This window comes from Choristoneura fumiferana, chromosome 12 (assembly GCF_025370935.1).
Source record: "Choristoneura fumiferana chromosome 12, NRCan_CFum_1, whole genome shotgun sequence".
In the NCBI taxonomy this organism is placed as follows: domain Eukaryota; kingdom Metazoa; phylum Arthropoda; class Insecta; order Lepidoptera; family Tortricidae; genus Choristoneura; species Choristoneura fumiferana.
In genome coordinates this window covers 9564595-9590935 of record NC_133483.1, presented here as the reverse complement: position 1 = coordinate 9590935, position 26341 = coordinate 9564595, and the positions used below count along the sequence as shown (strand labels likewise).

Sequence of the window (26341 nt, the reverse complement as noted above, 5' to 3'; positions counted from 1 at the left end):
AACGGTTCTTAGGCCTCGTGACATATGTGGGTAAATTCGTTCAAAACTTAGCAGAAAAGACTTTCCCACTGCGTGAACTTCTACGCAAAGACGTGGAATGGCATTGGAACGAGCGACATGAGCAATGTTTAAAACATAAAAGAATATTGTAATAATCCACCGGTCCTGCAATACTATAACATTGAAAAACCAGTTGTAATTTCGGTGGACTCATCAAAAAATGGTATGGGTGCCTGCATACTTCAAAATAATTTGCCACGATCGAGATCACTGTCGAAAGCTGAGCAATCTTATGCTCAAATAGAAAAAGAGCTTTTAGCTGCCTGGTGTTTGCTTGTGAACGCTTATATCATATATATATGGGCGAGCGGATGTCGTTATAGAAACAGATCACAACCGTTAGTCAGTATAATTAACAAGCCGCTTCAAACGCACCAGCAAGGTTGCGAAATAATGCTACTTAGACTCCAACCGTACTTATTCAAGCTTGTTTATAAGCCGGCAAGTACCTATTCATTGCTGACACACTATCGCGTGCAGTTGCACCGGGTGAGAGCGAGCCCTCATCGCCGCGTGATCACTTCGATGCGCAAGCGCAAGGTGTGCGCTTTAACATGTAATAATCCATTAACAGATACACACTTTCTTAGAGATTCAAAAATGCACGCAGCTAGATAGTGAATTAATCCAATTGTCAAGAAAATAAAAACTTGGATGGCCAACACATAAAGCAGATTTAGATAATGTATTAAAACCCTACTGGAGACGTCAGAGACGAACTAACACTAGCATTTGGTATTGTCCGGAAGGGTAATAAGGTAGTGATACCTCAGAGCATGCGTCCAGAAATGTTAAGAAGTGATACATATTACGCATTTTGGCATCCGAAATGTAATTAAGAGCTCGTGAGATAATGTATTGGCCAAACATGAACTCACAATTGGCGGATTATCTGTCCCGTTGTCAGGCCTGTCTTACGTTTAGGAAACAAAACACGAGGGAACCCTTGATGTCCACGATGTTAACTGCACGGGCGTGGTGTAAGTAAGGTATAGATATATTTTCATTTCAACAACGAATCCTTCGTTAATTGTCATTGATTATTTTAGTAAATTTGTGGAAATAATTAAACTTAAATCAATGAAGTCGGAATACGTTATCAAAAAGTTAAAACGACTTTTCATACGCCATGGTATACCTGAAACGGTGATGAGTGATAACGGCTCAGAGTTTTCGTCTGAAAAGTTTACACAATTTTCAAAGCAATGAAATTTTAAGCATGTGACGTCGTCCCCTGGATATGCCCAGTCCAATGGACAAGTAGAACGGGCGATACAAACTATTAAAAACATTATGAAAAAGACATCATATGAGCGCTCCGACTTTAATATGGCATTGCTGGAATATTACAATACCCCAATCAGTTCCGAAATTGCGTCACCTGCCGTATTATTGTACAACAGAAAATTACGAAGCACTATTCCTTGCCCGCCAAATCTACTTCAACCCAAAATACACAAAGGCACGAGCGATAGACTACGACAGCGCCAACAGTTACAAAAATCATATTATGACAGAAGATCAAAAAATTTAAAACCACTGCAAAGTGGTCAAAAAGTCAAAGTCAGGGTAAATAGCGAGTGGGCATCATGCACTGTAGTAAAACCACTGGGAATGCGGTCATATGTAGTACAATTGTTGTCGGGGCGAACCTTAAGAAGAAATAAAAAAAACATTTAATTCTTGATTCTCAATATCGCGTAGATAGGTCACCGGGAATCTGTTTTAATTACGACGACATAACGGTAAACAATGCACAGCTGACCGACCCGCCAGCGCGCGCGCATGACAACGGCTCCAGTCTCAACCAAAATGCACATCAATCTATGCAAAGAAATGTAAATACTGATGTGTTTTATCGTACTCGTTTCGGCAGGGAAGTGAGACCTCCTGATCGGTGGGGATACCCAGCACCTCAGTAAGCCGTTCTATAAATATTCACAACTATTTTTATTGTTTTTGTTTACAAATATCAATATATTTTTTTTGTTGTGCATGCTTTAAAACACTGACTTTTAGATAAATAATACTCGTATGTATTTCAAATGTCAATTAAATATAGCACAATAACTGATAAGTAATAATTGATTCAGTTACAAAGACTGCCAACATTAAATCAAATTTTGACATTTTCATTTATATTTTAATATTGCGTTTGCTTGATTTATATTGTAAATCCAAGTTAGTAATACCTAATTAATTCTTAAGCATAATCATAATATAAGGTAAAAAAGAATTTTTTTTTTTTATGTAAACTAAAATAAAGAAGTAAGTGCCTAAACTTAGTAAATACATCAATACCTGGAAATGTTATTACAATTCCAACATTACATAATGAAATGAAAATAATTTCAAGAGATCATATTGTAATAAAAAGTAAATAAATGAAATAAATAATAAAATTGGTAATATTGCATTTATGTAATACTTATTCTAATGGTATGAAAATAATGGAATGTAGGCTAAAATAATAATAATAGTAATTATAAGTTTTATTCCAAATCTGTACATTAAGATAATGAATGCATGTAAATGAATGAATTACTTTTTTTTCTTCTCTTTTTTTTCAAAAAAGGGAAATTGTCGTGATATCATATTTGTACTTGTGAAGGTAGTTAATAAAATCAGTCTTAGCAAGAACATCGAGTATAATTGACGCTCCTCCGTTCCTTATACATAACAATTAAATCTTAGACAAAGCCGTGCCAAGTCTAAGGTTCCTTACTGCGATTTCTTTTATTATTATAGTTAACTAGCTTCTGCCCGCGACTTCGTCCGCTTGAAATAGTAATTTTGGGAAGTATTTAATTTATATAGGATACCTATTCTGCCAATAATAGTACATAGAAACTTCTACGGTTTACCAAAAATAACCTATTTTAGTACATTGCTACAAATATAAACCATTTTTTTTTTGTTCTTCCATACATCCATCCATCCGATGTTCTTTGGTAAAACAAATATTTTTCGGGTAGCCATATTTTAGCAATACGACGTGTATTCTACCCTGCCAACACAAAAGGACTAATTCTTCATAGTGAACTATTGACACCTTACGTCCTTTATTGTAAGTCAAGGCATTTTTACTAAGCATAGCTACACATATTTCCGATAAATATACTTACTTTTTTGGAATTCCTTAAGAACTTTCATTACCATATTTTCAAGTAAATAGGTCGAAATTTGAAAAGCGCCATATCAAATGTTTTTTAGGGTTCCGTACCTTAAAAGGAAAAATGGAACCCTTGTAGGATTACTTTGCTGTCCGTCCGTCCGTCTGTCTGTCAAGACCCTTTATCTCGTAAACGCGCGGAGTAAGGTATATATCGAGTTGAAATTAAAATCCTAAACTCAGGTCAATAGTCCCGAAAGCTGTGAAAAAATCACACCTCTAAGTCAAGGCAATCAAAAGCTACAGTCGTTAAAAAGGTGTTTCCATACAAATTGCCTCAACAGAAAAAGTTATAGGGTAGGTACTTCCGGCTGTCCTAGAAACTTGAAATTTTGCATAAAGGTAGCTCTATAGCACAATAAATAAGAAAAATCTGAAAATAATAATTTTTCATGTCTGACTGTCTATGTGAATAAGCCATCTAAAATGACCCCACATTGCGTACATTTTGCTTATGAGCTTAAAAGGCTCTGCTAACACTGCACCCTCCCCTCTGCTAACATCCCCTCGCAGGTAACATTTTCAAAAACGCTTAAACAAATATCTATTTATTTCTTATAAGTAGCCCAATGCCAAGTTTCATAAAGAACCATCGATTTATCTTCGACAATAACGATCTTCCATATAAAGTTTCATCCCCTATTTCACCCCTCACAGGAAGAATTTTTAAAAACGCGCGAACAAATATGTATTTATCTCTTATCACGTGCCCAAATACCAAGTTTCATAAAGAACCATCGATTTATCTTCGACAATGACGATCTTCCATACAAACTTTCATCCCCTATTTCACCACCTCACGGGAAGAATTTAAAAAAACGTGCGAACAAATATCTATTTATCTCTTTTCACGTGCCGAAATGGCAAGTTTAAAAAAGATTCATCGATTTATCTTCAATAATGACGACCTTGCGTATAAACTTTCATGCCCTATTTCATCCCCTCACAGGTCGATTTTTTAAAAAAGCTCAAGCAAATATAGAATTATTTCTTATTAAGTGCCTAAATGCCAAGTTTCATGGTTTTATCTTCGATAGCTACGAACTTCCACCATATAAACTTTCATCCCCTATTTCAACCCCTGAAAGCCTCTTTTTCGCGATAAAAAATAACCTATGTTCTTTCCCAGGGTCTATTCTATCTCTGAACCAAATTTCATCAAAATCGGTTCAGCGGTTTAGGCGTGAAAGCGTAACAGACAGACAGACAGACAGACAGAGTTACTTTCGCATTTATAATATTATAATATATATATATATATATAATATAATATAATATAATAATATATAATATATAATATATATAATATATAGTATAGTTATAGTATAGTATATAGTATATATAGTAAAGTAATATATAGTAATATAGTATATATAGTATGGAAGTATGGATTTTGTGTGACTTGGCCGTTGACTTGTACCCACTAACGTATGCAGAATGTTGATATTCTCCGCGTATTGAGTCTCAACATTTACTGGATAAGACTTAAGACTCAACATTCTTTATGCGTGAGTGGGTACAAGCCAACGGCCAAGTCACACAAAATTAACTAAAATAATAAAGAAATCGCAGTAAGGAACCATAGACTTGGCACGACTTTGTCTAGATTTCATTACTTTTTAGAAATAAACAAGCAGCTCCTTCGAGACTTTACTAGTTTTTTATAGAATGTTTTTGGTGGTATTTCACTTCTTTTTGTAGAAACGTGGGCTTATTACTTATTATCAAATGAAGCGGCCCACCAAGTTGAATATTTTTTTGTAAAGGCGGTATGTCGATCTCTAATAGTTTGGTTGAATGTTTTTGGTGGAATTTTCTTTACCACTGCCTCTTTAGGTACCTGTTTTATAGGAAGACGTTTCTGTTTTTAACAAAATAGGAAAAGTTTTTCTATTGTTTTTAAATTATGATATGAAAAATGCAAAGTTAATCTCGTTAATATTAAATATACTTGCGAAAGTTTGTAAGCCTGTATGTTTGTTTTTTAGAATAGTTTTTTTCCTGGAAAATTGTATAGTTCCCGCGGGATAGCAATAAACGAATACTACGTGAACGGAGTCGCGGGCAACAATTAGTTAATGAATAAGTGAAACTAATATTGACGTTTTCGATATTTTAATTATAATTAAGTTTAGACCGTACCTATAATAAAAAAATGCTATTTATTAAATGATTTCCTAAAGCGTGCAGAATAAAGAGCCTATTTTCCTTCTGTCCATTACTATATTGAATAGACCGTTACCCAAAAAAACATAGCTAAATCTTTCAATGATTATGTCATAAATCAAGTGACAACAAATGATATTATGGACCGTGCCCGTAGGATTAAGCCGATTACAATAGTTATTTGTGCAACGAGAGAGCTAAGTTGTTTTTTGTTGCGAGTGTTGATTTTGAATCCCGAGTAAGCGAAGGATTCTATAATTGAATCACGAACGTCAGCGAGTGATTCTAGGTTAGAATCCTAAGAGCAGCAAGGGATTCAATTATACTTCGATGTTACATCCTCGAGATTTAAGTTACCATGTAGTCCGTTTTTTGACGTATCGCATCACCACACTGTTTAGATCCGTTTCCGGAATAAAAAATAAATAAATAAAATAAAAACAAGTAGCTCAACTGACACTCGCCGGTTCTCAGCCTACCACCGCTATCTTTATCTCATTCGTTTTTCGTGTGTCGCATCATCCAGACTGCTCGTGGAAAAATCAACCTAAATCTATTTATCCGCAACCTTTTGTAATTTAATATCCCAAAATGGGTAAAAGAAAGCGTGAAAAAACCGATGAAGAGTTTGTTCGCAAATTACGTCATTTGGAAAAACGTTATTTCTCAAGAACCGACTCGAGCGCAGACGAGTATTACGACAGTGAATACGGTAAGTACCCACGTATAAGTGCTGAAAGAAATATTTTTTAAATTCAAATTATTAACGGTTTAACAGTTCCGGCAATTCTGTTTCTTTCTTCTTTTTTTTATTATCGTAACATAACCAGCGCCTAACTTTCTTAACGTGGTGGCACGAGATGTCATCCTGAAAGTAAGAAAAATTGCAACTATTGATTGCATTAGCATTTGGTGGTCGTAGACCTCACACCCAAATTCTCGCTATCTTAATGTAGTGGCACGCGATGTCACTCTGATAGTGAAATATTTAATGTTATTTAAACATTATAATTTGATTTATTTCCGGTCGAATCTGCAGACCGTGGCGCAAAGTCTGACACGCCGTCCCCGTCGTTATACGATCCGACGTTCGAAGATGCCTTCTTGGACGTGGAGCAGCCGGCCGAGCCGAACATCGCGGCGGGCGACAGTACGCTCAGCAACACCGCCGTACGGTCGGTGGTCACAAGAGCTCCCGAACCAGTGCCAGTTACGTCCGCTAAGTAATTCAAATGACCCAGGGCCAAGTACGTCCACTGCATCTAATGATGTTCCCGCTCCTACGATCTCGGAGGAAATACTTATTATGCTAGGAGAAGCTAAGAAAGTCGACGTGCCTTTGGGCGAAAATATCCCTACAGAGATCTCTGAACGCTGGGGTAGAATATTTTGTAAAATTTTGGTCATAAACCGAAGTAAAATGCCAGTTTTCGCAGTGAAACTGTTTAAAAATAATACTACAAGAAATAAGAAGAACACTGGGATCACAAACCATCATAAATATCGTATAATTACGAAATTACAAAATAAAATAACATGAACCCTAAACGCCATTCTGTGTTGCCGCGTACACAAGAATCAAATTCTCCGTGGTTGAGATTTTAATAAATTGAATTTTATGGTTATCATCATTTAATGATGATAAATTTTAATAACTTATTTTATTTAAGTATCTAACGTAATTATTATATACTTATACATAACCTAGTTAGAACTATTTATTTTATGTTTATCTTTGTGATATATACACTGAAGGTGTATAAATTGTTACCCGACACTATTTAATTAAAGGGTGAATGTGTCTTAAAATTAAAAATGTTTTTCGTCTTCCCATTCAAAAAACCCAATCAGCTGATTTTCTTAGGTATTACGCGAAACGAAAAAAAATTGTTTTTTTGTATTTCTACCCATTTTCCTGAAATGTTAACTTTTTACCCGACTGCCCGAAGGAGGGTTATGTTTTTCAAGCGTATGTATGTAAGTATGTAGGTATGTATGCATGTATGTATGTATATTTTGTAAACTTTTTTTTTTAGTCTTAATTAACCTGTACATTATATTAGGTTTAACTATAGGTGCAACGTGTTATCTTAAGTACGCAAAACTTCTTAGTTGGTGACTCAGTCCATGAATTTTTAGTAATAATTTGTAAATATTGAATGTCCTTAAATATATATTTTTTAATTAAAAGTGAGGCCTGATCATTGATATACCTACATCACACCTACCATTTTTTTAAAGAACAAACCTACGCCTAACCTATACACAAACATATTAATACATTCACTCTTAATTACTTCTTAATTTCTAAGTATTTCCCAAGATACATTTTGTAACCAGTAACTTAATAGACCACAGAATAATTTATTTTCCCAATAATTCGGGTAACAGTGGAGCAGCTGGCAACACAATTCGTCACGCACACTAGCATCCTTGCAAATTGTCTTACACCGTTCTTACGCACACTACATTATTGAGTTGCCGCATTCACGAACCTTTTGTTTTTAGGTAGCGCGGTATCTAGTCGAGCAAACGCGCGCGAGACCAATCATTCATCTAAGGTCACACTTATTTTTTAATACTGCAAACAGCTCCATCTTGGAGTAATTAAAAAGGTTGAACGATAAACGTATAATTAACTATAAATGTTATTAAACCTTTAAATATGAATTTTATTAAGATTTCTGTTACATAAACATAAATAGATTTGTTAAAAATTCATTCAATTTAACAAATATTTATTCCATCTGTAGAGGCAGTATATACGGAATCCTACTAATATTATAAATGTGAAAGTTTGTGAGTGAGTGAGTGAGTGAGTGAGTGAGTATGTTTGTTACTTTTCACGCTTAAACGGCTGGACGGATTTGGATGAAATTTGGCCGAAAGTTAGTTTATAACCTGGAATAAAACTTAGGTGACTTTTTGACCCGATATTCCCACGGGATACCTAGGGATAAAATCTTGAAATAACAACCGCTGGGCTTTGAGCCATGAAATTTAGTATGTTGGTAGCTGGACTTCTGGAATAAAACATAGGCTACTTTTTATTCCGATATTCCCACGGGATAGGGATGAAATCTCGAAATAACAACCGCTGGGTTAAGAGTCATGAAATTTGGTATGTAGGTAGTTGGATGTCTGAAATAACACATAGGCAACTTTTTGACTCGATATTCCCACGGGATACCTAGGGATAAAATCTTGAAATAACAACCGCTGGGCTTAGAGCCATGAAATTTAGTGTGTAGGTAGCTGAACCTCTGAAATAACACATAGGCTACTATTTATTCCGATATTCCCACGGGATAGGGATAAAATCTCGAAATAATAACCGCTGGGCTAAGAAACATAAAATTTGGTATGTAGGTAACTGGACATCTGGAATAACACTTAAGTTACTTTTTGACCCGATATTCCTACGGGATAACTAGGGATAAAATCTCTAAATAACAACCACTGAGCTTAGAGCCATGAAATTTGGTATGTAGGTAGCTGGACCTCTGGAATAACACATAGGCTACTATTTATTCCGATATTCCCACGGGATAGGGATAAAATCTCGAAATAATAACCGCTGGGCTTAGAGTCATGAAATTTGGTATGTAGGTAACTGGACATCTGGAATAACACTTAAGTGACTTTTTGACCCGATATTCCCACGGGATAACTAGGGATAAAATCTCGAAATAACGACCACTGGGCTTAGAGCCATGAAATTTGGTATGTAGGTAGCCGGACGTCTGGAATAACACACGCTACTTTTTATCCCGATATTTCCACGGGATAGTTTTGTAACTAAGGGACCCCATACATCCGTGTATTATTGTTATTATTATTTCGTAATTTTTTCTTTAATTGTATACTTACTGTAGTTTTTAAGTATTTTATTTGTATTTATTTTATTTTGAAAAAATGAATTTCTGCCAAGCTTCTTGCGGCGCATTCTTCTTGGCAATGATGGTCTTTCCGAAAGTGCTGGTATTTAAAAAAATGACGTGTAAAAGTGCCCATTGCGGCCTATTTACTGAATAAATGATATGAATTTGAATTTGGATAGGGAAAAATTTAAAATTTTAGCACTGGGTTTAGAGTCTTGAATTTTGTACAGTTATTCACAACACAACCTCAATGAAGACCACGATAAAAATTTTGGAAATTTCCAGGGGAATTTTGTAAAATCCCGAAAATTTCAATTGCAACCACCAGACCGAATAGTTTACGCGTGCGAAGCCGCGGGTAAAAGTTAGTTATTTTATATAAAAAAAAACAAGACTGTATTAAAAGATCAGGAAAATTTTCATTTTGGAAATATTTTCGTTGTCATGTAATTTATTAGGTATCTATCGATATATATCGACGGTAGAAAGCATAAACGCTGTAACCACACTTTACCAAAAATTTTTATTGCATATTTCGATTCAGTTTTTTTTCTGCGTCGAATGCTGTAACTCTCGTTGCTCTACGACGCTTAGAAGTTTCTGGACAGCGTAGGAATTTTTACAATTTTTGGCTATTTATGGTACGTCAAATGCTGTAACCGACACGAAAACGAATAAAAATAGAGTCCTGTATCTTACTTCATACACGCGGAACAATATTCATCCACACGATGTCACTTACAGCGTTTAGGCGTAATAAAAAATATATCATACGTGGGTTACAGCATTTACGCTGATCGAGAATGTATTGCAGGTGAGTGTTAAAGCATTCACTGGGAATCAAAACAACTGAATACTTAGGGTTACAGCTTTCTATCAAAAATTTTCAAGGCAGTTCCCGGAGCATTAGGATAAGATTCATGACGTTACAGCATTTGAAAATGCATAATATTATTGTTAGCAGTATTAGCTTTTCATGTATGTTTGTTTGTAACCGACTGCTTTGAACTCGATTTTGACCCACTTTAAACGGTCAGATTTAATTTAAACTCTGTAGACTTACTACAATAATAATAAGTTAATTATCAAACTAACACTAAATCTTCTTTAAAAAAAACTAACAATATATCTACTAGGTACTAGACTTACTAGCGCCCCACCCCGGCTTCGCACGGTCACAAATTTAAAAAAAGGTCCTATACAAGGACACCTCACAAACATTTTTTAGCTCCATTTCCCGCGCAAACGGAACGCTTTTTTAATTCGTATCTAATATTTTTTGAGTGGAATGTCCATTATTTAGAATAATTCAAAAAGTGATCTATAAGTATTGAAACATTCTAAATATGAAAGTAATTTATTTGGATAAGGATTAATGTAAAGATATAGATAATATGGTTTAATTTTGGTCGGGATTTCTATCAACTTTTAAAACGTAAAAAAGTACCTGTACCTAGTTATAAGTGACATAGTTACAATAGATGGACATATCGTTTTTTTCTAGATACCGATATAAGGCTTCTTCTTCAGCCTTTCTCAAACTTCTCGGTGTAGGCCTCCTTCATTTTTTTCCACTCGTCGCGACATTGAGCTTTTTGGATCCAATTTGAACCAGCAACCTTTTTACATCGTCTTTCCACCGCATCTGTGGTCTACCCTGAGGTCGCTTTTCCCCCCATGGCTTCCACTCTAGGAGACGCTTGCACCACGACTGTTCACTCCGGGCCACATGTCCAGCCCAGTTCCACTTTAAGCTCGCCACTCGTTTTGTCACGTGTGCGACTTTGCTTTGATCCCGAAGCTATTTTTTTGTTTTGCGGTCCATCAGCGACACTCCTACCAGCTTCTTCTCCACTGCCCTCTGGGCCACTTGTAATCGATTGATCACGTCTTTCGTGAATACCCAGGTTTCAGCACCATAAGTGAGCACCGGCAGGATGCACTGATTAAATATCCTGGCTTTTTGATCCGCAGAAACTTTGATCTTAAAAGCAAAGTCCAGTTTCGAGTATGCTGCCCACATAAGCCTTATTCGTCTGTGAAGTTCACTAGTTTGGTTATCTTTGCCCATCCTGATCTTCTGTCCCATCCCAGGTATACGTACTTCTTTACCTGGTCTACGGTGGTTTGGTTGATGGTTATGCTTACGGTATTTCCATCCATGTTCGTCATAATCTTGGTTTTTTCCAAGTTCATTTCCAAAACAACTTGAAAAAGAGACGTCACTCAACTCTTGAATCATTACCTGTAATTCTTCTCACGGACAGAAGAACTATGTCATCTGCGAACCTTAAGTTATTCAGTCTAGCTCCTGCTATATTTAGACCTCGATTTTCCCATGCGAGTTTTTTGAAAACATCTTCCAGAACCAGAGTAAACAGGTTTGGATTAATTGGATAATTTTTCCTTTGTTAGTTCTGTTTTTTTTTTTCTAATAAAAGCTTGTTTTTGTTACACCTCAAGTTACATTATTAAAGTTTTAATAGTACGAAACCCTAACTTGGTATGTCACTTTGGGATAGTGTAGCATTTTAATGCAGAAAAAAAATTGAAATCGGTTCGGTACCTATTTTTCGAATTTATTCGTAAGAAACATCCAAAATTAGTATAGACTAGTATAGATATCCAAAAAAATTACAACAAGTAGTAAAAGAACTTGAAAAATCTATAGACTAGTATAGATATCCAAAAAAAATACAACAAGTAGTAAAAGAACTTGAAAAAAATCATTGACAAAATTGATTCCACAAGTAAGTTCAGGAGTATTTGGGATTGCCAGCAAGTAAAAAAAAAAAAAAAAGATACCTACTATCGAAGAAGACGCGGATTGCGAAACATATCAAGACGCATAAAAACACTTTTCCCTAAATTATTTTGTCGTTTTGATTAATTCCTGTTACGATTAATCAATAATACTAAATAAAATAAGTATTTTTCCATTTTTAAAGTCCCATAATATTTTGACCAGTTGCTGATTACGCTAATTAATTTTACATGGATTGGATTGATGTAAGCTGTTACTTCAATTTCATTTTTCATTTTGAGAATCTAAACCAGCTTACAACACTTTATATGATCAAAAGTACTGTACATTGTCCAATTACGACATTTATGCTTTCCCAAAAAAATACACTTTCTCCTATTTCATACATTAGTGTATTGATGTAACTGCGTTTTTCTTGGTCTAAAACAAAATATTCAAATGCTGTAACCCACACAAAACTTCTTTGCTGACTACTTTAGAGAAGATTTTTACCAAGAGAATGATAGCCTAGCCAAAATACATCATTTGTCAAAGATGGTTACTTTAGGCCAAAAGGATCAAGAGTTATGATTTTTTTAGTAAATTTTAAAAAGTTTTTTGGCTCTGGTGTAAACTTTACACATTTTGGGTTACAGCGTTTATGCTTTCCACCGTCGATATATATAGCGGCCGACCAGTGCTGCATCCTGCTGAGAACTCCATGTTTCTCCGACCCACATCCCCTCAAGAGATTCACGCGTACATACGTAACCTTAAAAACAAAAATAGTCACGGAATAGATGAACTCCCACCGTCCTTAATCAGACGCTGCGCCGACCAACTTTCTACGCCCTTTTGTAACCTAATAAATCAGTCGTTTGATGAAGGCGAGTTCCCAGATCTTCTCAAAAAATCTATAATAAAGCCGATACATAAGAAGAAGAGCAAAACGGAATTCAACAACTACCGACCAATTGCACTTCTGCCTACAGCTTCCAAACTCTTTGAAAGAGCAATGTGCGACCGCGTCTACGCCTTCTGCGAAAAATACAAAATTTTTGATGAATGCCAAAATGGCTTTCGTAAAAAAAGATCAACCACCCTAGCAGTTTTTAAGTACATACAGAAAATATTGGATATAATAAACGATAAAAAATACGCGATAGGAATATTATTAGACATGTCTAAAGCTTACGACAAAGTCAAATATGACATACTACTAGATAAGTTATATGGTGTAGGTATTCGTGGATTGGCTCATAAGTGGTTCAAATCGTATCTTAAAGACCGAGAACAATACACAGAAATAGAATATTTTGATACTAACACAGGCGAAATATCAAAAATTCGATCAGAACGCAAACTAATTAATTCTTCAATTCCACAGGGAAGTGTAATCGGGTGCCTTTTATTCATTTTGTATATAAATGATCTTCCAAAGAGCGTACTAGAGCCATGCGTATTGTTTGCAGATGATATATCTCTCATCACAACATGTCAAAACAACAAAAATGATATCGTAAACCAAAAACTAAAACTATTACTCGATTCAACATCAAACTGGCTCTCCGAACATAATTTAGAAATAAATTACACCAAAACAAAAATAATGTCCTTTCATCCATATCAGAAGCCTCCATTGAATATAAATTTCAGTTATAAAAACATGCAATTAGAAACGGTACAAAATTTCTCACTGCTCGGACTAGACATTGATACGCATATTAACTGGAAATCACATATAAATAAATTAAAGTCGAAATTGTCAAAGTTTGTTTATGCCCTATACGAAATAAAAAAAACCACTGATTTACACACAGCGCTCGGCGCCTATTATGCGTACGCACACGCCTGGCTTAGCTACGGAGTCATTCTGTGGGGAAATAGTACAGACGCGCAAACCCTTTTTACTCTTCAAAAAAAGCTAATTCGTATCCTAGTCAATATACAAAACATAGACAGCTGTAAACCTCATTTTAAGCACAATAAAATACTTACTTTGCCATGTATATATTTAATTGAAATATGTAAATTCGTCCATAAATATCCAAACTTGTTCAAGAAACGGCAGGACTTACCTGTAACACATTCTTTAAGGCACAAAAACAGACTTATTTTACCCCCATCAAATTTAAAAATCCATTCCAATAGTACACATAGTATGTCTGTAAAAATATATAATAAACTGCCAAACACCATACAAAACGAAAATAACGAAAAAAATTTATAAATAAACTTAAAGAATTCATGATAGAAAAATGCTACTACTCAATAAATGAATACCTAGATGATAGATGATAAATTTAACATAATGTTAATAAATAATCCTAATAGATAAAAGGGACATGATGTAATATTAATTGATTAAGAATTTCATAAAAGTAAGTCAGTTTAATGTGATTGTGATATTTGGCTATAAGATAAAATTTATTAATTATATAAAAGCTGCCCTCTTGTATAAATATTGCTGTGCCCAACAGGGTCCATGATGATCACATAATCTCTTTGTAACATCTGTAACCAAACATTGTGGAAAAGCAATAAAATATTGAGTATTGAGTATTGAGTATTTTTAATATCAAAACTTGAATTTAAGATTGTAATCAACACATTTGATCCTATCTCTCGCTTTTTTTGTGTTGAAGTGAAATGACAAATCAAAGTAAAGTTCAAATATTTGGAATTCAGTAAGTAGACCGAACACTGTACTCAGCATTAAAAAATAATAATTAAAAAGTTACTTTGTCTCACGGAGTGAGCAAAATGCGATTATGCTCACTGATTTCTCATAGCAAAACCTGCCTGTTTGAGGTCATCATCATCATCATCATCATCAGCCCGAAGACGTCCACTGCTGGACAAAGGCCTCCCCCTTAGAACGCCACAATGAACGACAACTCGCCACTTGCATCCACCAGTTTCCCGCTACTCTCACGATGTCCTCAGTCCACCTGGTGGGAGGCCTGCCAACGCTTCGTCTTCCGGTTCGTGGTCGCTTCTGGACTTCTGGCTCGGTCTGGGCTTTTCTCCCCTAACGGTTATCTGTTCTTCGAGCGATGTGGCCTGCCCATTGCCACTTCAATTTGCATATTTTTCCAGCTATGTCAGTGACTTTAGTTCTTCGACGAATTTCCGAATTTTTCTGTTTGAGGTGCTGAGGTGAAAATACAATTTTCATGACGCCGACCAATCAATAAGAAGTAAAAAAAAAAGCAAGAAATAGGAAAAAGAACACAAATAGTACTGGACATGATGTACGAAAATTGACATGCATACGCGCGTAAATACGTAAAAGTTTTAAGGTGCGGAATGAAGGAGGGGAGCGAGGAAGTCGGAACGTGCAAGGTCATTCAGATAGAGGATGCCCTTAACTTAATGATTCTTTCGAACTGATCTGATGCTGAAGCCGGAAGATAGGCAACGGAACTCTGTTAAAAAACAACGTAACTAAGCCGTGTTTGGATTTAATTGAATCGTTGTGAGATGTACTTTAGCTACAAATCACTAAAAAGTGAGAAATAAAGAATTTTCTTAACAAAAAAGTAAACCCGATTCCAAAAAAATAAAAAAAAATAACAAGAAATGGAACCGACTACAAAACCCTTGTAAATATTTTTCTAGATAGGTACCATACCATCAGCCAAATATGTGGTCTACCCTAAAGTTGATAATCGTTTGCATGTAATAAAACAATAATGCCAATATACGTGTCTGTCAACTTGAAAGTTCGACTTTAGCGACATATTAATTTGATAGGAATTTGTTTAAAAATTGATAAGACCACTTATTTGGCTGATGGTACCTACTAGCTCGAAGTCGGTGACAGCACGAGCCAGCAGGAGTGATTGAAATTCATAGTAATGTAGGTGAGGTAGACGACTATTGTTCCACTCCTGCTGGCTAGTGCTGAGGCACCGACTTCAAGCTAGTAGGTACCTATCTAGAAAAATATTTTCAAGGTTTTGTAGTCGGTTCCATTTTTTGTTATTTTTTTTTGTTTTTTTGGAGTCGGTTTTTTAAATTTTGTGTGTAAAATTGTCTTATCATAGACTTAACCGTTAGTGGGGTGACAGTGAATTTTAATTAAAACCTATTTTCATCACAAATACTTAGTAATAGTATTTAGCAGTGATACTACGTACCTAAATATTATCTGAAAATAACTTTAATTCATAAAACAACTTACTCCTGATATACTTTTTCTTGCACTTCCGGATACCTGGATAACATAACAGCGGTGTAAGCAGTACCAACAGCCGAAGTGTCGCTCCCAGCAGTTAAAATGACTATAACCTCTTCCCGAAGTTCTACATCTGAATAGCCCTTTATTTTACTAGAAGACTCTATCAGCATGTCGAGAAAGGTTTTGTTTTGTACGGGTTCTGCAAATAAACAAAAAATGTGAATGATGATAAATATAGTCTTTGTTCAAAAGTTTTCTTTTTAACCTCCGACGCAAAAAGAGGGGTGTTATAAGTTTGACCGCTATGTGTGTCTGTGTGTCTGTCTGTGGCACCGTATTTCTTAAACGGGTGAACCAATTTGAATGCGGTTTTTTTTATTTGAAAGCTGGTTTTCTAGCGATGGATCTTAGACATGTTTTATCAAAATCGGTTCAGCCGTTTCAAAAGCTCTTTTGTTCGCTGCGGTAGGAACCTTAGACGCATAATGGGTATTTACTTTACTTTCAAACATATTTGGGACCTAAAATTTGAAACACCCATGTATGCTATATAACTTTGCAAGATTATGGAATTCTCGGCCTGATGCTGCAGCCAGGATATCCAGAACACTAGTAGGTACACTCTTGATAAAACTATAGCAGATATATCGTGTTTGGATTCGTTTTGATCAGTATTTGATTCTACATACAATGCAGTGGTGGCAACACGACGAGCTGATGCTGCAGCCAGGATATCCAGCACAACAGTATACTCTTGAAAAAAAAAATAGCAGATATGTTGTGTTTGATTCCTTTTGATCAGTATTAGATTCTACATACATTGCAATGGTGGCAACACGATGAGCTGACGCTATAGTCGGATATCCAACACGCTTGTACACTTAAAAAAATATACCAGTTTAAAAAACGAAATAAAAAAAAAAAAAAAAAAACCCGCGACACAAAAAAACCCCAGCAAAAATAAAAAACGCCCGAAAAAAAACGCCGACAAAAAAACGCCGCCAAATAAGACAACTAAAAAGTAAAAAATAATTATGCACTACCTAGCTGTTGCCCGCGACTTCATCTGCCAAGAATTCGTTGAGAAATCTCTACCCCGCGGGGACTGTTAATACTTTAAAAAATACAACATAATATGTACTTTAGTTTCCTGTTAACCTTAGCGGTCCCCCGACATCGACTACGCTTAGATAAAAAAAATATTACTAGGTACTTATACTAAATTAACTAGGCTAATTTTGCGAGAAATCAGCATAGTTCCGCGGGATAGGGATAAACAAATTCTTCGCAGATGAAGTCGCGGGCAACAGCTAGATAATTCATAATTATTTTTTACTTTTTAGTTGTCTTTTTTGGCGGCGTTTTTATGTCGGCGTTTTTTTTCGGGTATTTTTTTATTTATAATGGCGTTTTATGGTGTCGGAGGTTTATTAACTTTTTAATTTAAGTTTTCTATGCCATTGTTATTGTAAATGTAAAGTAAACGTTAGGCGTTTACAACTAAATTTAACTACCACCACTAATTTAATCGTCACTTGTGTTTCGGAAATAACATAAATTGAATGCAATACAATACAATACAATACAAAGACTCTTTATTGTACACCAGACATAGTAAGCGATACAGAAAACAAATTATTAAAATTACAAGGTGAGCAATAGGCGGCCTTATCGCTTAAGAGCGATCTCTTCCAGGCAACCTTTTTTACAGAAAGAAGGAAGGACTAGTTTACAACAGGTGGTGCATCAAAAGTAGATCAGAAAATTTAAACGTAACAGCAATACATCTACGAATACATACATAATTATATCGTACATATAATATACGTCCAAAATAAATATAGGTAGTGAGATAAACAGCAACAAATAAATAAATAAATTATAATAAGACTAATAATTACAAGATGACAGATAGTGCTCCTTAAGCATAGATTTAAATAGTGACAAAGACTTTGCGCGTCGTAAGTCAATCGGTAAGGAGTTCCACAACCGAATAGCCTGGACAGTATAAGAATATACATAGAATTTGGAGTTAGATAAAGGCACGGAAAGGAGAAAGTTCTGAGAGCATCGAATAGAAGTTACGTAGCTAAATCGCTCTTTGAGGTAGCGAGGAGTTGCAGGGTTAAAGAGAATGCCGTAAAGAAGGTGGAGAATGTGAGAGTTACGGCGAAAGCGGATTGGGAGCCACTTGAGCTGTGATCGAAAATTAGAGACATGATCGAACTTATGTAGACCAAATATAAACCGAATGCATAGATTTTGAATTCGCTCAAGTTTGTTAAGCTGCTCTTCTAAGAGATCGGGATAACAAATGTCAGCATAGTCGAAAATAGGGTGCAGTAAAGTTTGAGCAAGCGCAACCTTGGTAGCAAAAGGTAGGAAATTCTGAAGCCGTCTTAAAGATCCCACCGCAGCAAACACCTCAAAAACCACCTGAATGTTTCTGAAATAACATAAATTTCCCTTTTTTGGGTTCCGGAGACAAAATGGCAAAAACGGAACCCTTAAAGTTTCGCCATGTCTGTCTGTCTGTCTGTCTATCTGTCCGTCCGCGGCTTTGCTCGAGGACTATCAATGCCAGAAAGCTGTAATTTTGCACGGATATACTTATATGTAAACTATGCCGACAAAATGGTACAATAAACATAAAAATTTTTTTTTAGGGTATCTGCCTCCCATAGACGTAAAATGGGGAGTGGGGTTTCTCATACAACCCAATAGTGTGGGGTATCGTTTGATAGGTCTTTTAAAACCATTAGGGGTTGATTTGATTGCGAAATACTCGTATTTAACTTTAAAGTGCAAATTTTCATTAAAATTGAGCGTCCCCCCCCCTCTAAAATCTAAACCGGTGAGTGGAAAAATTTTAAAAAATTCAGGATGGTAGTAAGTATATCAAACTTTCAAGAAAAACTATAACAGCTAAGTTAGCTTGAGAATTATTAGTAGTTTAAGAGTAAATAGCAGCCTAAGGTATAAAATATACCTAGACTTGGAAGATTCCGTATAATATAAAAATCGTTAGAAAAATATTACTTAATTTTTTCGTAATGGCTACGGAATCCTATTTCGGGCGTGTCCGACATGCTCTTGACCGATTTTTTTATATTATGCAACAATCCGTTTTGTTTTCGTTTTTTTGCGATTCTTACCATTATTAGATTTGAGCGCTGCCAATTCTTCCCGTTTCAGTCTAACGAGCTGTAAAGTAATTTGTGTTTATTAAGAACAGAAGATCACCGAGGAAAAGGCAAGAAAATGTGTGTGCCTACTTTAAACTAACATTTTTTTTTCATTAGGTAGCTATAGTCTGTAGTATTAAGTATGGGCACACAAATTATAATGGTACCTAAATCAATGCTTACAGGTTAAGACTACTTACATTATCAACAAAATCGTACGCCACTTTTCTGCTATATGCTACTTTTTTTGCTTCCGGCATCAGTCCATAAATAAAGTCCCAATACAACCACGGGCTAACAATTCGCCTTCCTAGAAGACTCGACGCGTCTTCAAATGCTTGCGGGAATGGATGATATCGGTTGTTTTGGGAGTTTATATCAATGCCTAAACTGTTTTCTGAAAAATATAGTTTGAAAGTTTTGATGAGTTTATAAAATGCATAATCATTGCCGCTTGAAAGCAATAACTATTATCTCGACGAAAAAAGTCACGATCAACGATTAAGATTTTTATGTAAACGAGAAGTTTCATGGTTTTATCTTCGACAATTACGAACTTCCACCATGTTAACTTTCATCCCCTATTTCAACCCCTTCTAGCCTTTTTTCGCAATAAAATATAGCCTGTGTTCTTTTCCAAGGTCTAGTCTATCTCTGTGCCAAATTTCATTAAAACCAGTTCAGCGGTTTTGGCATGAAAGCGTAACAGACAGACAGACAGAGTTACTTTCGCATTAAATTTATAATATTATATATAGTATAATATTATAGGTGGATTTTAAAGCAATTTATTTTCAAACATGCTCGGAAATGTATGCGTTAATGTCACGAAATGGAGACATGAAGTTTCTCATTTATGGCTCCCTACCACCTCCCTACATAACTTCTTGGCCCAGGCCATGAAGTATGTATGAAAATCCATTATTGTCCGCTGCTCTAACTTTTTAATTTTGCTTACTAATATTAAACTGACAAAGAAAAAATTACCAACAGCCACCATGCGATGCGATGCGAAGCTCGATGCGAAGCGATTTGCGATACGATGCGATGCGATGCGATGCGAAGCGATGCGATGCGAAGCGATGCGATGCGATGCGATGCGAAGCGATGCGATGCGATGCGATGCGAAGCGATGCGATGCGATGCGATGCGATGCGATGCGATGCGATGGATGGATGGATGGATGGATGAAATATTTCCTCACATTGTTTGAGAAAAGCACTATACAATCGTCTACGACTCGGCCGTCTACCCCGAACTCGTCCATCAATCCCTTACTTCATGGCCTCTGCAGTAATGTACTATTATTGATCACCAAAAGCAGTACAGAGACATTAAAGTAATAATAAATTCAGGTAGACAATAGGCGGTCTTATCGCTAAAATGCGATCTCTTCCAGACAACTAATTTCTCAGAAATTAATAAATATGAACAGACTAATGTAGGTGGTAGAAATATCAGACAGGAAAAACTTAGAATGAATAGACAATAAATATTAAAAACAATACAAAAATATAATATAAATTACATAAATAAACAAATACATGAAATATAATACTTATAAACTACATAATACTTAATACAAATTTTAAAAGGCAGCATGTGAGAAAAGGAGTTTAAAAAGGAAATTAAAGAAACAATATAAACAAAAAACAAAAAGTATAGAGAAGGATCAAAGAGTGGGGATTAAGTTAGTCACAAATAGTGAGCCTTTAGGAGGTCTTTAAAAATGGGAAGGGATTTCGCTTGCCTTACGCCAAAGGAAGAGAATTCCAAAGACGAATGGCAGTCATAGTAAAGGAGTTATGATAGAATTAAAAGAAAAAAATTAAGAAAATAAGTAAGAAGAAAATTTTGTGCAGAGCGAATAGAGGACAAGAACTTAAAACGCACTTAAAGATTTTGCGGAAATGCAGGATTCAAGAGTATGCTGTATAGAATACAAAGAATGTGAGTATACGGCGAAAAGGGATGGGAGTCACTTGAGATGGGTGCGATAGTAGAAAACGTGGTCATATTTCCGCAAACCGAATATGAACCGAATACAGACATTTCGGATACGCTCAAGCTTATTCAATTGCTCCTCTGTACGATCTAAATAGAAAACGTCAGCGTAATCTAAAATAGGAAGAAGGAGAGAATTAGCCAACGCAATTTTGATAGCGAGCGGGAGAAAGTTGCGAAGCCGTCTCAGAGACCCCACAGCCGCAAACATCTTCCTGCTATCCTCACTAACACTCATGTCCATCCATGTCCATCCATGTCCATGAAAACACCCAATTTTTTTACTTTGACCGAGAAAGGTATCAGGATACCATTGAAAAGTATAGGCGGCAAATTAATGAAATTTACTTTAGATATAAAATGTGAGCTGCCGACTCCGACTTTAATAACCTGAGTTTTAGCTGGGTTAACGCTTAGACCATAGCCACCATTCCAGTTGGCTATTCTTCGGACTTATGTATATCATTGTGTTTTTGACAGTGGACCTTTGTCAAATAAAAGTACAGGAGTAGAAAAATATATAAATAAATCTTACTGCAAATTGCGTCAAAAGTATAGGTATTGAAATAATTCCACATAGAAATTTCGTTTCTACCAACTTCCTGCTCCAGTAGTTTTGTCATAATTGTGGCTTGTCTTGCAAATTCGCTCACAAATCCTTGGAGGTTTTTTATACTGAAGACTGGAGCGAGAACTTTGCGTCGGGGTCGCCAAATGTTTACTAAAAGATATTTAAAAACACAGTTATAAAGCAGTAAGTTATTTTTATGGAAAAATAATAAAACATGAAAAAAATGAAAAAACACGCGTTATGACTAAATTATAGCATTCAAAACAAAAATAAATATAGAAAATGACACCTCAAGCGTAAAACCATTTGACCAAAATAATAAGATAGTCTAACTAGCCGAAATTTAACAAAATGTTATAATTTTTTGCTGAAAGGCATATTATTACTCAATCCAAGAATATTAAAAAGGAAAAATAATAAATTTATATTACGAACATTAAAAATAATAACAAAACATGCATGCCGTATCCAAATACGGCCCATGTGAAGACCAAAAAGTTGCAAACCTTAACGCAGGTAGTTAAAATTATGATTAACTAGCTTTTGCCCGCGACTTTGTCCGCGTGAAATAGTAATTTTGGGAAGTATTTAATTTATTTAGGATACCTATTCTGCCAATAAGAGCACATAAACTTCTAAGGTTTACTGAAAATAACCATTTCAATACATTGCTATGAATATAAAGTATTTTTTTTGTTCTTCCATCCTAAAAATAAATATTTTATGGGTAGCCACATTTTAGCAAAACGACGTGTATTCTACCCTGCCAACAGAAAATGACTAATTACTAAGTGAACTCTTGACACAACGACACGGATTATAATTAAGACGGCATTTTAGCTACACATAGTTCCGATAAATATACTTAGAGTAAATTTGTTTGGAATTTCGTAAGAACTTTCATCCCCATATTTTCAAGTAAATAGGTCGTAATTTGAAAAGCGCCGGAACAAATGTTTTTTAGGGTTCCGTTCCTCAAGAGGAAAAAAATTGAACCCTTATTGGATCACTTTGCTGTCCGTCCGTCCGTCTGACTGTCAAGACCCTTTATCTAGCGGAGTATCGGTATCGAGTTGAAATTAAAACCCTAAAAACTCAGGTCAATAGCCCGAAAGCTGTGAAAAAATCAAACTTCTAAGTCAAGGCAATCAAAAGCTACAGTCATTAAAAAGGTGTTTTCATACAAATCGCCTTAACAGAAAAAGTTATAGCGCACTGTCGGCTGTCCTAGAAACTTGGAATTTTGCATAAAGGTAGCTCTTATAGCACAATAAATAAGAAAAATCTGAAAATCATATTTTTTTCATGATGACCTCACATTGCGTACATTTTTCTTATGAGCTTAAAAGGCTCTGATAACACTGCATCATCCCCTCTGCTAACATCCCCTCGCAGGTAAAGTTTTCAAATGAAGACATTTTTTTACACATTTTTTTTTTGTTATTCATCATCATCAATCATCATCACCACAATCACCATCATCATCACCAATCATCGTAATCAGCACCACTATCATCACCATCACCATCAATCAGCTCCACAGCCTCCGATCCGCTCAGCAGCTTCCGCTCCGCTCTGCTCCACTGTCTCCGCTTCACTGTCTCCTCTGCACTGCCTCTTCTCCACAGCCTCCGCTCCGCCAGCCTCCGCTCCGCCAGCTTCCACTCCGTGAGCCTCCGCTCCGACAGCCTCCGCTCCGCTAGCCTCCACTCCGGCAGCCTCCGCTCCGCTCAGCAGCGTCAGCTCCACTCCGCTGCCTCCGCTCTACTTGACTGCCTCCGCTGCAGCCTGCATTGTCTCCGCTACATCCGTTGCCTCCGCTCCACTCCGTTGCCTCGCTGCCTCCGCTCCGATGCCTCCGCTCCGTTGTCTCAGTTCCGCTCCACTGCCTCCGCTCTGCTCCGCCAGCCTCCGCTCCGCCAGCCTCCGCTCCGCCAGCCTCCGCTCCGCTCAGAAGCGTCAGCTCCACTCCGCTGCCTCCACTCTACTTCACTGCCTCCGCTATAGCCTGCATTGTCTCCGCTCCATCCGTTGCCTCCGCTCCACTCCGTTGCCTCCCTGCCTCCGCCCCGAGCCGATCCGAACAAATCTATTTATCTCTTATCACGTGCCCAAATGCCAAGTTTCATAAAGAACCATCGATTTATCTTCGACAATGACGATCTTCCATATAAACTTTCATCCCTTATTTCACCCCCTGACAGGATGAATTTAAAAAAAAAACGCGCGAACAAATATCTATTAATCTCTTATCACGTGCCGAAATGGCAAGTTTAATAAAGATTCATCGATTTATCTTCGATAATAACGACCTTCCATATAAACTCCATCAGGAGACCCACTTGCTCGTTTGCCATCCAGTCGAATAAAAAAAAAAACTTCATCCCCTATTTCATCCCCTCAAATTTCGAATTTTCAAAAAAGCTCGACCAAATATCGACTTGTTTCTTATTAAGTGCCTAAATGCCAAGTTTCATGGTTTTATCTTCGACAGCGACGAACTTCCACCATATAGACTTTAATTCCCTATTTCAACCCTTCAAAGCCTCTTTTTCGCGATAAAAGGTAGCCTATGTTCTTTCCCAAGGTCTATTCTATCTCTGTACCAAATTTCATCAAAATCGGTTCAGCGGTTTAGGCGTGAAAGCGTAACAGACAGACAGACAGACAGACAGACAGACAGACAGAGTTACTTTCGCATTTATAATATTATAAGTAAATAAGTAAATAAGTAATATAAGTAAATAAGTAAATAAGTAAATAAGTAAATAAGTAATTATAAGTAATAAGTAATATAAGTAATAAGTAAAATAAGTAAATAAGTAATAAGTATAATAAGTAAGTATGGATAATTTAATATAGTAAATATATTGACTTTTATATGTATATATTTATTTGTATGCTTATGGTGCAATATAATGAAATTAAAATTATGCATATAAGATTTTCGTTTGTTTGACAAATAAAATGATTGAATTTCAATCAATCAATAAAACCCCCCTGGTGTTGCAGATGTTTATGGGCGGTGGTGATCTCTTACCATCAGGAGACCCACTTGCTCGTTTGCCATCCAGTCGAATAATTAAAAAAAAAAACTCGCTGCACCCGGAGATTAAAATGAAATTCATTAATGTCATTGTTTTTTATGGTTCCGTACACAAAAGGTAAAAACGAGACCCTATTACTGGTGTATATCGTGAACCTTGATAGCTTGACAGTTGAAATTTTTACAGATGATGTATTTCTGTTGCCACTATAACAACAAATACTAAAAGCAGAATCAAATAAATGTTTAAGGGGGCTCCCATACAACAAACGTGATTATTTTGCCGTTCTTTGCTCGATATTAATAATGGCAACAGACGCTTGAAATATTCACAGAATATTTAGTTGTATATTCACTTTAAAAATAAATAATCAAATTCAAATAAATATTTAAGGGGGCTCCCATACGACAAACGTGATTTTTTTGCGTTTTTGCTCATTTCTAATTAGACCCCGTTATCGGAAGTGCAATTTTGTACCTAACAGTTTTAGGGAAGGGCAAAAATATTTTAAAATACTAACTAAATGTCGATAATTTTTCTTTAAGATAATGACAGTCTAAGACTAATTAATGTATTAATAAATTTATAATATTATTTTTAATAATGAATTTGTTACATACTATTACTTACAATAAATAGAGCTAAGATATATTGGGTTTTATTAAAGTAATAAGAGAGAGATATAAGGATAGTTTGTCGACCATCCCTTAACCAGGCAATGTACTATATAAGACCACATTATGTTAGATTTTTTTTATCGAGCAATGTTTCCCTGAGGACCACAATATGTCAAACACTCATAGAAAAGAAATATTTCTAGCGATTGATCAATATTTGCGTGAAAGGGGTCGCACACAAGATAATTAAAAAAAAAAAGTTTCAGCATTTGAAACTTTTTCGTAAACGAGGGCTGTTTTTGTTGTGCACTGTGCAGTTAATTGCCGAAAATGCCGAAAAAAAATCCGGTAAGTATTGGTTGTTGTTTTTAAGCATATATTTGAGAGTTTTTACGTTCTGAATGCATTTTATGTTTCATAACTAATGTTTTTGTACTTGTAATGATTATTTGAATTATGTGGTCCATATACGATCATTGTCCGATACGCATTCAGATTTGTCGGGAGGTATATTGATGAGGTTTTTTGCTTTTTGGTCTCGACCGCTGAAAGAAGGAATATCGAAGGACTATTGCAAAGAATGGTGTCATTAAAAGATGAAGATACCGACGATGATGATTTTCAAAAAGTTTTTCGACAATATCAACGACAGGCTAGATGAATTACAAAGTATACCTAAAGATGACCTACTCGACGTATTCTCTCTTGAGCC

General features: G+C 35.8%; 1 protein-coding gene across 1 annotated transcript in view; it reads right to left on the bottom strand.

Annotated features, from left to right (window-relative positions):
• LOC141433261 (cytochrome P450 4V2-like) overlaps window positions 1-26341 on the bottom strand; it is a gene marked incomplete in the record, with an annotated part of 118702 nt that overhangs the window by 34119 nt on the left and 58242 nt on the right. The window contains 4 exon segments of the mRNA XM_074095225.1: window positions 16209-16404; window positions 19361-19409; window positions 19591-19787; window positions 21930-22115. Coding sequence (XP_073951326.1) covers window positions 16209-16404; window positions 19361-19409; window positions 19591-19787; window positions 21930-22115 — 628 coding nt within the window.